The sequence below is a fragment of the Elephas maximus genome, chromosome 6 (genome assembly GCF_024166365.1).
Source record: "Elephas maximus indicus isolate mEleMax1 chromosome 6, mEleMax1 primary haplotype, whole genome shotgun sequence".
NCBI classification, from domain to species: domain Eukaryota; kingdom Metazoa; phylum Chordata; class Mammalia; order Proboscidea; family Elephantidae; genus Elephas; species Elephas maximus.
Window position 1 is genome coordinate 99,211,291 of NC_064824.1, and position 15,036 is coordinate 99,226,326.

At 42.7% G+C, this 15,036-nt stretch overlaps 1 protein-coding gene across 4 annotated transcripts in view; it reads left to right on the forward strand.

The window, feature by feature from the left end:
* The window catches only part of LOC126077959 (aldehyde oxidase 3-like), a 100,592-nt gene that overhangs the window by 1,878 nt on the left and 83,678 nt on the right, over positions 1-15,036 (forward strand). For 2 of the 4 annotated variants that reach the window (XM_049887763.1, XM_049887761.1), the window contains exons 3-7: positions 1,979-2,036; positions 4,123-4,219; positions 5,685-5,793; positions 7,536-7,662; positions 12,712-12,773. In XM_049887763.1, coding sequence (XP_049743720.1) covers positions 1,979-2,036; positions 4,123-4,219; positions 5,685-5,793; positions 7,536-7,662; positions 12,712-12,773 — 453 coding nt within the window. Of the gene's footprint in view, positions 1-209; positions 452-1,978; positions 2,037-4,122; positions 4,220-5,684; positions 5,794-7,535; positions 7,663-12,711; positions 12,774-15,036 lie in introns of those variants that run through there. The other 2 variants (XM_049887762.1, XM_049887764.1) reach the window with 2 other exon arrangements.

The following is a 15,036-nucleotide window of genomic DNA, read 5'->3' on the forward strand; positions in this document are numbered from 1 at the left end:
TTTGCTTGATTCAGTTCCGTTTCATTGACTGCAGTAGGTTCTTGTTGGCTGTAAGAAGTCTTATTTCAGTGGGTTGCCCCCAGGGCAGGGAGAAGTGTACGTTGTGCAAGAGCCCTGTTGAAACTGAATTTCCAAATTGGCTTAAGGGACAAGGAAAGTAGGGGTGTTGGAGGAAGGTAGGGAAATAAGAGGGTTGGGAGCATAGACAGAATTTGATTGGAGGAACACACCCGGAAAGCAGACCCAAATCTCCGCATTGGTACTGCCTTCCATCTAGCTGTTGATCCCTAGCAGGGAGTGTTCTCAGCAAGTATCTCAGTTCGGCACAGCAGCAAGTGTGAAGCCATCTCTTGCTTTTGATATAACTTCACAACATTCAGCCAGTTATTCTGGTATGATGTCTCACTCTAAGGAGTCAGATGAGCTTGTTTTCTTTGTAAATGGAAGAAAGGTAAGCTTTCAACACTGCTATTACTAAATTCATATGGAGAATGAAACCATGGTATAAGCAGTCTCTTATCAATGTTTTCCAAGAAGGTATTAGGTTCAAGTGACTGGTGTGTGAGCTGCAGGTTTGCTGTATGAGTATGAGAAGCCTTATATCAATCTTATATTTGGAGCTCTCTGAAGAGAGAGCAATAAGTGAGAGAGAGGAGGAGGGGGAAGAGAGAAGGTAAGGGAGAGGGGGACGAAGAGAGAGAGAAAGAGAGGAGAGGAGAGGACGCCTACTTGTGAAAGGTATTGGGATTGCTAGATGAAAAGCACTTGATTCCTTTGATGTCTTCAGACATCATTTTGTAGTTGAATTTGTATTCATCTAAGACTTAGGCCTCAACTTCTGTTTATCAGGACCATCTTCGTCTCTCTCCTCCTCCCCACTCCTCCCCAGCTGTCTCCTGAAACTTTTATACCACCACCACTACCACACACACACACAAAAATTAAAAGCCTAAAATCTTCGGATCATTTGCAAATAGTTATAAAACTTTTGATCAGCAAGAATGAAAGAGAAGTAATACCGGGAAGTCAGGAATAAATTTCAGAGTTAGTTCCCATTTTAACACTTTGCTCCTTTAGGCAGTTGATTCTTAAATCACGTGAGAAAATGAACCAAATAATTTTTTTGGTCTCATTTTTGTTCTGAGTTCTACATATTTAGTGAAGGCAAAATCCAGAAGTGGAATGATCGCTTTGCTTTTCACTGTCCTTGACACCGTGCCTGAACTGCAACCCAATATCCTTGTTTTCCGCACCACTGGCCAAGAGGAAGGAGTCAAAGCTGAAACAGAATTAACAGTACTGTGTGCTGAACACTCCACATAAGCTAGGAAAAGGAACAGAGGATCAGGGCAGTTACATAACATGTGCAGGTCACCCAGTGGTAGAGGGACCTTGATCTTCATCTGCCTCCTCCCAAAGTTTGTGTTCTTTCTCCTGTATCATGTCTCCTCTCTTAAGAAGTTGACAAATCTTCTAGAATCCCTTCACTAAAGAGCTGTGATGGTGGTTGTGTGAATGTTTCCCAGTGGGTGCAGATATGATGTTGTTTATCTCCTGCTGCCAAGATCTTGTTTGCTTAACTTTTCAAATATGAGCAAAGAACAAAGAGTATGTTTTGCAGGTGGTGATGGAAACCAAAGCTCTTAGATTCAGTTTTCCTTTCTTTCAAATGGGTGAACTCAAGAATATAAAATGTTTGTAACTACAAAGTGTTTCATAACCTTTTATTCTTTTCCCCAAACCAGTCTTGTGTTAATGTGCAAATTCTTGTTGGTTACCCTCTGAAACAAAGCCAAACATTTGCACTGCCAACACAAAGCCAAAAACAATGCAGTGTTATGTAACTTTCTAATTGCCAAGAGTGATATTTGATCAAGTCAGGCAAATAAGATCAAACACATTCTAAATGATTCTTACTGCTAGGAAATCAGGGGCTACAGGGAAGTTGCCTCAATCTATACTCATTTCCTCTGTACAGGTCATCGAGAGGAACCCAGACCCTGAAGTAAATTTATTGTTCTACCTGAGAAAAAATCATATCCTTTTGTTTGTTTGAGAAATCAAAGCAAATGAGAAACTCTGGAAACTTTGTTAGTTCCCTTGCATTTATAGAACTTTTCCTTCTGTCACGGTTCATTGCAAACATTCTGATTGTGCACAGGAATGAAAGGAGTAAAGCAGGTGGTTTGTCTTGCAAGTGGAATGATATGTGACGATGGTTGCTGAGTTTAAGCAAGGATAATGATCATCTAGGGATCTTGTTTAAAATGTGAATTTTTCGAGTCTCACTCCTGGAGATTCTGATTCGCTCTGAGAAACGTTTGTTTATAGGGACCTCAGCCTCTTGGTCATTATCACATGTAGCTGAGGTTCTTGCCTTGGTCTCCAGGTCACTGCCTGGCCAACTGTGAGCAAGTGGTCATTGCCTGTTCAGCCGCTCCATAAACTGGCCAACAGAAGCTCTGGAGAGCTGCGGTCAGCCTAAATGGGCCAAAGTCGAACCACAAAGTGGGTTGACCAGTCTGCCTCCTGGAGGTCGTTTGATGGATTCCCAAACTTCACACACAGGGTAAAGACAGGCGCCCCTTCTAAGTTCAACCAGCTGCCATTGAGTCGACTCTGGCTCGTGGTGACTCCGCGTATGTCAGAGTAGAACTGTGCTCCACGGGGCTTTGAATGGCTGATTTTTTTTGGAAGCAGATTCTCAGAACTTTTTTCTGAGGAATCTGTGGGTAGACTCAAATCTTCAACCTTTCAGTTGGCTGCCAAAGCCCTTAACCATTTTTACCACCAAGGGTAGGTTTAGAGACCAGAAAACACATCTACACCTGTACCAGCCAGCATCAGGAAGGACTCTAGGAGACACTGATTTTTGTTTAACCTACACTCCCCCAATATATTTCAAAACAGCCCTTAGAAACTGAATGGGCAGTACCCTGTTTGTGGACATTCTTTCCATGTTGACATTTTCACATTCATATAACTGGATAAATGTCCCACAACAGCCTTGGGGTATGTCCCACACCCACCCAGACAACCTGCTCCAACTCACCTCATCCCTTCTACCCATCCTCCATTTATGAATAAACTGAGAGTTCAGGCTTCCTGTGTCAGTCCACTACAGATTTCTTCTTTTTTTATGACAAGCACTCGAAGTTACATTAGATTCTTTTTCAATCATTCTACATTTCCTTGTCGGAAGAGTTGGTATTGTGGAGGCTCCAATTAGATTGCAAATTTTCCGTTCTTGATGATTTGTATGCCTTTTGGACCTCTTCCCTGACTTTGTGTGAATTAAAATAAAATAGTGTTGAACTGAAGTCAAAGTTGGAGTCTTTCTAAACCAGGAATGATTAGGCCTTTAGGCTATCAGGAGGTCTCGATCCCTGATTTGGAGTTAGTTGACATAGCTGATTTCCTTCCTTTGGCAAATGGCTGCCCCTCATTAGTCATATGTTAATGGATAGTTTCTTGTGAGGTGTTACACTCTAATTTATACTTGGGCACCAATTGCTTGTAGAATGTCCTCGTTTCTTAGGGCTGCCATTACGAAATGCCACAAAGTGGGTAACTTTAAAAACAGAAATGTATTGTCTCGCAGCTCTGGGGGCCAGAAGTCCAAGTGCAGGGTATGTGCTATGTTGATTCTTTCTGCGGGCTTCGGGAGAGGAACTGTCTCTGCTTCTCTCCTAGTTGCTTGTGGCAGCCGATCTTTGTAGTTCCTTGGTGTTCCTTTCCTGCTTGTGGCTCCATCTGCCTCAGTCGTCACGTGGCATCTACCTACTCCCTTTCTGTGTCTGTCCTTCTCTTTTATAACCACCACTCAGAGGGATTAGGGTTAGGACCCACCCTACTCAAGCATGGCTTTGTTAACCAGAACATCTGCAAAGAAAAACCTTATTTCCCCGAACAAGGTCATATTCACCAGAGTAGAGTTTAGGACTTCAACATACCTTTTGGGGGACACAATTTAATCCATTAAAATGTGTGGCCCAGGTATCTCAAGAAGGACTGTACCTATCCTGAAAGTGAAGTCATTCTCCCTATGTGTGAAAATTTAAGGAAATTTTAAAGATTAAGAAAGTTCAAGTTCCTTTTTTTACCTTGACTGTGGCCCTTCAGTCCGACTCACAGGGACCAAGTATGGCTGTGGAGGAGGGGACTGTGGTGCCTGCACGGTGATGATCTCAAGATACGACTCCATCTCTAAAAAGATCTGGTATCCTTGCTCCAAGACTAGAACATGTGACTCTCATGTTGATTTCCCACAAGATTTTTATTCCTGGCTCACACCTCACTCAACAAAGGAAGTTGAGCAACCTCAGTTTTTATGAGCTGAAACTAAAATAAACAACTTTCTGTGTTGACAAGGAATAAAATATACCAATGCTAGCAACAGTAATTTTACAGTTGTTTTAAAACTGAATCTTCAGAATTCAACTAATTCAGGGAAGGTGTGTCATGCAGATTCTGCACCCTGGTAGTCTTAGTTGTTCTTAGTACCCTCATTTTGCAAATATATGAAACTGAAGCTCTGCGGGAATTTGTCATTTAATCAAGACCATACAGCCAGTGGGTGTTAGAGCCTGAGATCCAGGCCTGTCTGTAAAGCCCAGATTCTCCCTGCTGTATACCATCCCCCCAGGACAGGTCTAAAAGTCTGCTGCCCCCACCCTTCCTAATAATTCTCCTGAAGATAGATGACCAAATCCTGGACCAAACTCAATGTCTCTCATTCTGCTCTTGAGAGGTGCAATGAGTGCATTCAGCAGTCTGAATATCTGCGGAAATGCCCAGTTGTCCTGATTATTCATCAAACCAATGAACTACTCCTGTCTTTGAGAGTAGAAGAGTGAGCCAGACAAAGTTACCTGGCCTCATGAACTTGTCATTGTCAGCAGCCTTTCAGTTGGCCCTCAACTCATGGCAATGCCATGCACAACAGAAGGAAATGCTGCCCAGTCCCATGCTACGCACCAATGTGACCCACAGGGTTTTCGCTGACTGATTTTCAGAAGTACAATTACCAGGACTTTTTTCCTAGGCTATCTTTGTCTGAAAGCTCCCCTGAAACCTATTCAGCATCATAGCAACCCATAAGCTTTCACTGATAGGTTGGGTGGCTGTGCATGTGGTGCATTGGCCGGGAATCGAACCTAAGTCTCCTGCCTGGGAGGTAAGAGTTTTACCACTGAATCACTACTGTTCCCAATCATGGAGCTTACACTCTGGTGAAGTTATTGACTGACTTGGTTTTCAGGTAGTCTCATTTAACTTCTTCCCCGTATCTTTCTGGCTCTGTATAAGACACAGATAACCTAGAGATTGTTTGAAGGGTATCAAGCTAATTATTGGACCAGCTATCACAACTGACAAACTGAAAAGGGAATAAGTAAATTGAGGGTAAATAGAGAACATTTCAATTCCTGACATTGTTTAGCTAAATAGTTTGGAGGGTAAAATGGCTTTCTTAATCCCATATAATACAGCATTTATTTTTAGAGAACCATACCTGAATTCAAAATAATTTATGTGATAGCCTAGCTTTAATGTGCACTCAATTAATTATATTCATGGCAAAGTTATTATTACTGTAATCATCTAAATACATTTTTCCTTTTCATTTTTTGGAAACTACTGTCACTGTTCCAATTTTTCTTGGCTTTGCTGTATAAACTCTGAAGTCACTTCTCAGTCACCGCCTGCCTGGTGCCCATCTGCTCTCTGTATGGAGTTGCTGTCACCACCGTGGAAGGTGTCGGAAGCATTAAAACCAGGATTCACCCCGTGCAGGTGAGAGCATGTCTTAACAAGTTTAGGACAAACATGACTTTAGGTGACTTCTTCAGTTGTCCAAACGAAGGCTTAGCATGGCTCCATAGAACAAAGACGGCATTTACAACAAAAAAATATTACCCTTCTCTCAATTTTCTTTTTACTTCTGCAACTTTTTTTTTTTTTTACTATTACTATCTGAAGCTTATTATACTTCCATATTAAAAAGCAAAGATGTCACTTTGAGTTCTAAGGTGCACCTGACCCAAGCCATGGTGTTTTCAGTCACCTCATATGCATGCAAAAGCTGGACAGTGAATAAGGTAGACCGAAGAAGAATTGGTGCCTTCAAATTACGGTGCTGGCAAAGGATATTGAATATTCCATAGACTCCAGAAGAATGAACAAATCTGTCTTGGAAGAAGTACTGCCAGAACGCTCCTTAGAAGCAAGGATGGTGAGACTTAGTCTCACATACTTTGGACATATTATCAGGAGGCACCAGTCCCTGAAGAAGGACATCATGCTTGGTAAGGTAGAGGGCTGGCAAAAAAAGAGGAAGAACCTCAGCGAGGTGGATTGATACAGCAGCTGCAACAATGGGCTTGAACATAGTAGCGATCGTAAGGATGGTGCAGGGCCGAGCAGCGTTTCATTCTGTTATATGTGGGGGTCACTGTGAGTTGGAACCAACTCGATGGCACCTAACAACAAAAGCATGCTTCCATAAAAATGGGGAGGCAGTGGTGAGGAGGTAGTAGCACACAATGTGGGTTCCTTCAGACGCTCTCATTGCCTCAAGGAAAAGGTCTCCCTCCAGGGATGCTTTGGATCGTATGCACAAAGACAGTGGAGGGAAAATTCCCATTTATCTTGATTCCATTTAAAAAATGTGGAAAACAAGGATGCGTATTCTGTGTTTGGTCTGTGTAAATAAACATGCTACTAATTCTAGATAGAAAAATCAACTTAGGGACCTGAATATTTTAGTTTGGCATTTGTTGCCAATCAAGTCGTCAATCAAGTTTGCTATTGTTGTTGTCTTTTTTTGGCATCTCACAAACCAAGTTAGAGACATGCTGGGGGCAAGGACTATAAAATATCTTCCCACACTGCAAGGAATTGGTGCTCCATAAAGGTTGTTGTGAGACCACTGAACCAAAAGCCAGAGGGAAAGAACATCACTGCCTGCTTGTCCTCTGTCTCAGCAGGCACCCTTGCGCCATCAGAGACCTGCCAGCTGGGTATGTTGGTCTCAGGGCCAAGTTTGTATAAGATTTTTAAAACTCATGTGATGACGTTTCCTTAGTAAAAATGTCCAAAAGTGAATGAAACACCAAGTATCCTCAAAGATCAGAACAAAAAATGAGAAATGGAAAACCTGGAGCTTTCTTCACAGACAGAAGCCCTTACAATAAATCCTTCCAATTCAACCTTCCTACCTTCCTCAAATGATAGTAGAATGAGGGAAATAACAAAAGTAGGTAATCTCAATTTCTGTGGTCTTAATTACATCTAAATTGTGCCCTTGAATTAATCAAATGGATTGTCATTGAGGACTTCCTCTCCCAACTACCTCAATGGAATCTCTTTCCAGGAAGCTTCCTTCATCATCTTAAACGTGGACAATCAGCACTTCAGTTGATAGCGTGTGCCTCCCTTTAACTGTGCCAACCAGAACCCCCTGTTTCATTTCAAAAAGCCTTCTACCCCTAAGCACTTAAGCTTTCATGCCGGACCCCTGTGTTCTTTACTTTCAGGAAAGGATTGCTAAAGGTCACGGCACCCAGTGCGGGTTCTGCACCCCAGGAATGGTGATGAGCATCTACACTCTCCTGAGGAACCACTCGGAGCCCTCCACAGAGCAGTTAATGGAAACCTTAGGTGGTAAGTCACTAACCTCTTAAACTGTCGTAAAGGAAATGTAAACTTAGCTCCATCCTCAGCCTCCTCCTAACAAGAGGAGCAGGGATGCTAGAGAAGTTTCCTCCAAGGGATTAGGCCAAAGGGCTCGACAAAGATTTATTCATTGACCTTTATGCTCCACACCTCTTGAGTGGTATTCACAAATATTATCCAGCATCTTCCCCTCCCCCATTTAACAAGCTAGGAAACTGAGGCAGCCAGCCGGAAAGCAAAGAATTTTTCATGTGACTATTACATTCTTGGCACCATATCAAGTGCTTATGGTAATTTTTAGAGTAATATATATTTGGTAGCATATGCTTATTGAAACAGTCTTTGTGTGGGTGTCTGATGCAATTGCAACTTATTGGAATGGTGTTTGGAAATGTTAGGACTTCAAAATCTTAATTATGTACTTAAAGCTAGCCAAAAGGGGCAGTGACGTTTTGGGCTTTTTTATTTGTTATTGTTGCTGTTGCCACCACAGTTTTCTATTTTTTTTTAAGTATGATTAATGCTTAAGAAATCATAGACTCTTGAGAATTAGGAAAAACTCACTTATGACCCATAAACTTGCACTCAGTTGAAACGCCCTAAGGCTTTTTAAATGCCATCTCCCCTTTTTGTCCTCTTTGAACCTCATTTTCCTTGTTCAATTTCATATTTGCATTCTATCCTGTCAAGATACTTTCTAATCTTAATTCTATTCTCTGCAAATATGATAAACATTTGACTTCTGTCTCTGCATAAGTCATTAATTGAAATATTGAGCAAAATAAGCCAAGCGAAGAACTATGAAACATTAAAAAAGTGGTCAACACTGGATACATTTGTTCAATCAAGTACAAGTACAAATCCTTCTTCAGCATCATACATTCACAATTCTTCGTCCTCTCCACAGAAGAAGCGTAAACCAAACCGGTTCCCATTGAGTTGATTTGGACTCATGGCAACACCATGTGTTTCAGAGTAGAACTGTGCTGCATAGGGTTTTCCGTAGCTGTGATCTTTCAGGAGCAGATCATCAGGGCTTTCTTCGAAGGCACTTCTGGGTGGATTCAAATCTCTAACCTTCCAGTTAGTAGCTGATGCCACCCATGGACTCCTAAAGAAGGCGCTATCAAATGCCTTGTGAAATCGCCACATACTGTGTCTATGGCACTGATCGGATTCTCAGTCTAGAAATCTTATCCCAAAGGGAAATGAGGCTAGTTTTCTCGGGTGCTCAATCTCCCCTAGGAACCACTTCTCCCAGACCCTCTAGTCAAGAATCCACTGGAGAACAGATCCAGAAATTTGCTCCAGGGCAAACTCAACCTCGTCTACAGCCATCATTTTCAAAACCAAAATCAATATTTGCCCCCGCCCAGTGTTTTCATTTTATGATTTCTCAGAAACTGCTAACAATGGTTTCACAATCTCACCTGCAGATTATCTCAAGGCCATGGGGCATAATTCACCTTGATCTGACACACTTGAATGAATTTAAAGAAGCTAAGTGTTTTAAAATCTCTGTGTAGCTTGGGCTCCAAGTCTTTTATAACTGTGCTTATTTGATACTTTCAGTTTTACCAAGCAATCTCTTTGGTGAGAAATATGGAAGCAGAAATAGGAATGAGGTAGTTTTGTCTTCTCTTTGACTTTAGTATTGTTACTATTACTCAGCCTTCATTGAGCAGTATATCTGTTCTCTTTCTGATACTTTTTGTTGCTGGTAGCATTTTCCATAAAATATATCTCAGTCTGGTGTTTAGCCAACTTGACACTGTTTTGCACACACTTTTTCTCTCATTGTCAGTCTTGCCCAATTACTTTCATCATTTGTTCATGTCCTTTCTTTGTCTGAGCTGACAAGAGAGCTCTCTGATTACAGTGCCGCTCCACACCCTCCAACTCCTTATTTCTACCTCATCCAGCGCATAAGCAATTGTATCTTTCAAATTTCATTTCCAAGAGCTTCGTATGCCTTTTTGTGCTATCTTTCCTTCTTACAGTTTCTGAACAATGGAAGAGGGCCCATTGCTCTGAACTTTCTGAAATCAGCTTTCTGCAAGCACGTGGCCTTGGAGAACAGTGGCCAGGATTCTCTTCCTCTTGGTATGAACCTAAAGATGCTCTCTCCCAATATTCTGTCACTTTCATGTCACAAATTTTGTGGTTAACTTGATAGCCATTTTCTTCCGTGATTCCTCTCACTTTTGAGCCATTCAAGAACTTTTTAGTCCCTCTGAGTGGTGCAAATAGTTAACGTACTCAGCTGCTAACTCAAAGGTTGGAGATTTGAGTCTACATAGAGGTGCCTCAGAAGAAAGGCCTGGTGATCTATTTCTGAAAAATCAGCCACTGAAAACCCTATGGAGCAGAGTTCTACTCTGACACACATGGGTCACCCTGGGTCAGAATCGACTCGACAACAACTTTTTCTCCTTCTTCTCCTGCTCCTTCTTTTAGTAGAGGTTGACCTTCTCAAACCTGGGTAATTGAAGAATCTCTTTCCAGCTGTATCTCTCTCTGTTCTGGTTTTGTAATCTGCTTTAGAGAAGTCCCTTTCATACCCTTTTTCTAATTGGACCTGGTGGGTTGTATTGTCCAACACCACACTCCCCTGATAACTAGAGGCTAGATGTTGGTTCAACTGGAGATGTGAAAGGATAAATCCCACACTACAGGCTGCAGATGATGCTGAAATTAGGGGGTCAGACAAGCCAGGAGTCAAATAGCAGTTAAGCGTTTGGCTGCTAACCAAAAATTCGGCAGTTCGAATCTACCAGCTGCTCCTTGGAAACCCAGTGGGGCAGTTCTACTCTTTGATGTAGGGTCGCTATGAGTCAGAATCAACCTGACAGCAATGGGTCACCTGGTTGTTAGAGGCAGTGGTGGTTTCAGCGGTAAAAGTCTCACCTTCCATGCAGGACACCCCAAGCACAATGGAACACAACAATGCCTGTCTTCCACCATCCCCATGATTGGATGGGGCCTGGGCCATTGTGATCCATAGGGTTTTTATTGGCTAATTTTCAGAAGTAGATTGCCAGGCCTTTCTTCCTAGTTTGCCTTAGTCTAGAAGTTCCACTTAAACCTCTTCAGCATCATGGAAACACACAAGCCTCCACTGACAGACACATGATGGCTGCACAAGAGGTGCATTGGCCAGTAATCAAATCTGGGTCTCCCATACGGAAGGCGAGAATTCTACCACTGAACCACCAATGCCTGAGTACCAGCATTTATACCAGTTTCCTGAGCCCCAGTTGCCATAGGGCAATGCAGGGAAGGCCAGCTGATGCCTGCACATGCATTACAGGAAAAGAAACCTGAGCCTAGGCAACTCAAGTCTTTATAACGGGCAGTAATCCTGCCTGATCTTTTTTTCTTTTTTTTCAAAACCATGTATCATCTCTTTATTATAAGAAATGAAGTGTCGCAGATAGAGTTGAAATCCTAATCCCCAATCACACTTCCCTCCCATCTTTCTGTCCTACAGGTAACCACTTTATGACTGATACATATCGCTGTTATTTTTTTGTTGTTGTGCTTTAAGTGAAAGTTTACAATTCAGGTCAGTTTCTCATACAAAAACTTATACACACATTGTTATGTAACCCTTGTTACTCCCCCTATAATGTGACAGCACACTCCTCCTCTCTATCCTGTATTTCCCGTGTCCATTCAATCAGCTTCTGTCCCCCTCTGCCTTCTCATCTTGCCTCCAGGCAGGAGCTGCCCACATAGTCTCATGTGTCTACTTGAGCTAAGAAGCACACTTCTCACCAGTATCATTTTCTGTCTTATAGTCCAGTCTAATCTTTGTCTAAAGAGCTGGCTTTGGGAATGGTGTTAGTTTTGAGCTAACAGAGAGTCCGGGGGCCATGTCTTCTGGGGTCCCTCTAGTCTCAGTCAGACCATTACGTCTGGTCTTTTGACTAGAATTTGAGTTCTGCACCCCACATTTCTACTGCTCCATCAGAGGCTCTCTGTTGTGTTCCCTGTCAGCGTGGTCATTGGTGGTAGCCAGGCACCATCTAGTTCTTCAGGTCTCAGGCTGATGGAGTTTCTGGTTTTTGTGGCCCTTTCTGTCTCTTGGGCTCATATTTTCCATATGTCTTTGGTGTTCTTCATTCTCCTTCACTCCACGTTGGTTGGGACAAATTGATGCCTCTTAGATGGCCACTTGCTAGCTTTTAAGACCCCAGACGTCACTCACCAAAGTGGGATGCAGAACATTTTCTTAATAAACTTTGTTATGCCAATTGTCCTAGATTTCCCCTGAAACCCTGGTCCCCAGGCCCCCACCCCTGCTACTCTGTCCCTTGATGTGTCTGGTTGTATCTAGGAAACTTCTTCGCTTTTGGTTTAGTCCAGTTGTGCTGACTTCCCCTGCATTGTGTGTTGTCCTTGCCTTCACCTAAAATCCTGCCTGATCTTTGGCCCAGAGGGAGACACTGTATAGTGTACAGCCTTGGAAGATAGAGACAGTACCTCCCTTTGGAGGCATGGGCAGAAATGCATACTGTTTAGTATAATAAAGACAAACATCCTCAAAAATGTAGTCTGGAACAAAGGCAGCCAGGGCCTCTGCTCACAAGATGTGCGCATCTTTGACGTGTAACTTGTACCCATTGTAGGGGTTTCCTCAGCCGGTTATCTTTTCACTGATTTCCCATTCTGGAGCCCTGGTGACACAGTGCTTAAGTGTTCGGATGCTAACCAAAAGGTCAGCAGTTCAAGTCTTCCAACTGCTCCTTGGAAACCCTATGGGCAGTTCTATTCTGTCCTATAGGGTCACTATGAGTCAGAATCAATGCAAGGGGTTTGGTTATTGGTTTTTTGGTCCTTCTCCAGAGTACAACCCCAGAAATACATCCTAAATGTCTTTAGATGACATTAGTTCAATCTAAAAAAAGTCCTGGTTTTTAAATATGATGGGGGGAAGGGGTGGGTAGGGGAAGTGGTCCTGGCTATGGAAGAGGGAGACATGCCAAGGGCAGAGAAGTAGCCTTTGGTTGAAACAATGTATTTCCTTCTATCCAGGTAATTTATGCCGCTGTACTGGATACAGACCCATTGTGGAGAGTGGGAAGAGTTTTAGTCCTGTGAGTATGAAAAAACAGATAGCGGCTGAGCCTGCTCCTCTCCTGAATAAAACAGCAAAGCATCACACCTGTGATGCGATGGAATTGGTTTTCAAGGAAAGCACAATATCGTGTTTTAGAGACTCAGAGGTTTATCATTTTGCCCATCTCAGTGAGGGTAACTAGATATTTTTCTCCGAAATGTAGACAGGTAACACCTTAATGGCTTTTTTGAAGGTGAAGGTTATAAAATAGTGCATTCAAAGTGAAAATGGATGAGGCCATCTTCCTAACGTCTAGCTTTGTGATAGCAAGATTCAGAGAAGAGTCCATTTCTCACACGGCCATTTCAGCAGCACTTTTTGTGAGTCGCTGCCACAGTGAGGCATTTTGTGAAATAAATGCCCATATCCTCTCTGCATGTGATTCCATCTTTGATTAGTGCTAATAGTATTTGGGGAAGAGAGAGAAACCATTTTCATCTTTCATGGTGTGTGGCATCAACAGCCCCTAGCAACCTGCAACTTCCATAGAGCACTAGTTTCAGACCTTCCTCCACCTGCTCTCTGCACACACACACACACACGCCCCAAAAAACCTGTGGTAAGTAGCTGGAAAGACCATTGTGGTTTGCTGTAGAGTCAATTTCCAGTTCATAGAAACCCAAGTAACAGAGTAGAACTGCCCCATAGGGATTTCTAGGGTGTGATCTATGGGAGCAGATTGCTAGGTCTTTCACCCTCACAGCTGCTGGGTGGGTTCAAACTGCCAACCTTTGATTAGCAGCTGAGCACTTAATTGTTGCACCACCAGGGCGCTTAGGAAGACTATACGATATGGCACCGTTAATTTTATATCTATATACTTTCTTTTTCCTGCCAAGATAGATCCTAAAAGCTGCAAAAAGTAAATATCCAGAGATGTTTGGATTTGTATATTCTTAAAAGAATGTGGAAAAGTGAGAAAGAGTTAAAATGATGCCAAAAGGGGACCTATAAAGAAATATGCTTAAAGGAAAGCGTGGGGACTGGAGACCTATGCAAATAAAATTGATACACGCGATCCATGTAAAATGTTTATTGTGGTACAGCTACACATGTTAGTATTACCATCTGCTTGAATTGGAAAAGCAAGAGAAGTTGCAATGAGATCTATTTATGTGTTTGTTCATTCATTCTTCAATTCGTTCATGCATTTCTTCATTTATTTGAAATTATGTGTTATAGAATCTAGCTACCTTCCGTCATCACCTGTATTTCATTTTCAGTTTCCTCATGGATTTAAAGATTCTTTGAATCAATGTAATTAGCTAGAGGTCTGGGTCAAATAAACAAATATTTGTGCCAGATTCCCTGGCTGAAATAGATGGGAGGAGGCATGGATTCAACCAAAGAAAGAATTTCTCAGTGGAACCCAATCCCAGGAAGAATTCCTCAGTGGAACCCAATCCCAGGAAGAATTCCTCAGTGGAACCCAATCCCAGGAAGAATTCCTCAGTGGAACCCAATCCCAGGAAGAATTCCTCAGTGGAACCCAATCCCAGGAAGAATTCCTCAGTGGAACCCAATCCCAGGAAGAATTCCTCAGTGGAACCCAATCCCAGGAAGAATTCCTCAGTAGAACTCAATCCCAGGAAATATTTCTCAGTAGAACTCAATCCCAGGAAGAATTCCTCAGTAGAACCCAATCCCAGGAAGTACTCCTCAGTGGAACTCCATCCCAGGAAGAATTCCTCAGTGGAACCATCCCAGGAAGTGTTCCTCAGTGAAACTCAATCCCAGGAAGAATTCCTCAGTGGAACCCAATCCCAGGAATAATTCCTCACTGGAACCCAATCCCAGAAAGAATTCCTCAGTGGAACTCAATTCCAGGAAGAATTTCTCAGTGGAACTCAATCCCAGGAAGTATTCCTCAGTAGAACCCCATCCCAGGAAGAATTCCTCAGTGGAACACAGTCCCAGGAAGAATTCCTCAGTGGAACTCAACCCCAGGGACTCAGTGGCAGCTGGAAGGATATTTTTCTGATTTAGGAGGCTGTGCCAGGGAAACCCTGGTGGTGTAGTGGTTAAGAGCTATGACTGCTAACCAAACAGTTCGTAGTTGGGAATTCACCAGGCGCTCCTTGGAAACGCTATGGGGCAGTTCTACTCTGTCCTAAAGGGTCACCATGAGTCGGAATCGACTCAATGGCAACGGGTTTTTTTGGTTTAGGAGTGCCAGGCCTTTCAGCCCTCCCCTGGGTAGCCTGTACCCCACTCCTCTATCTGGAGGAGGTGTTTTAAGG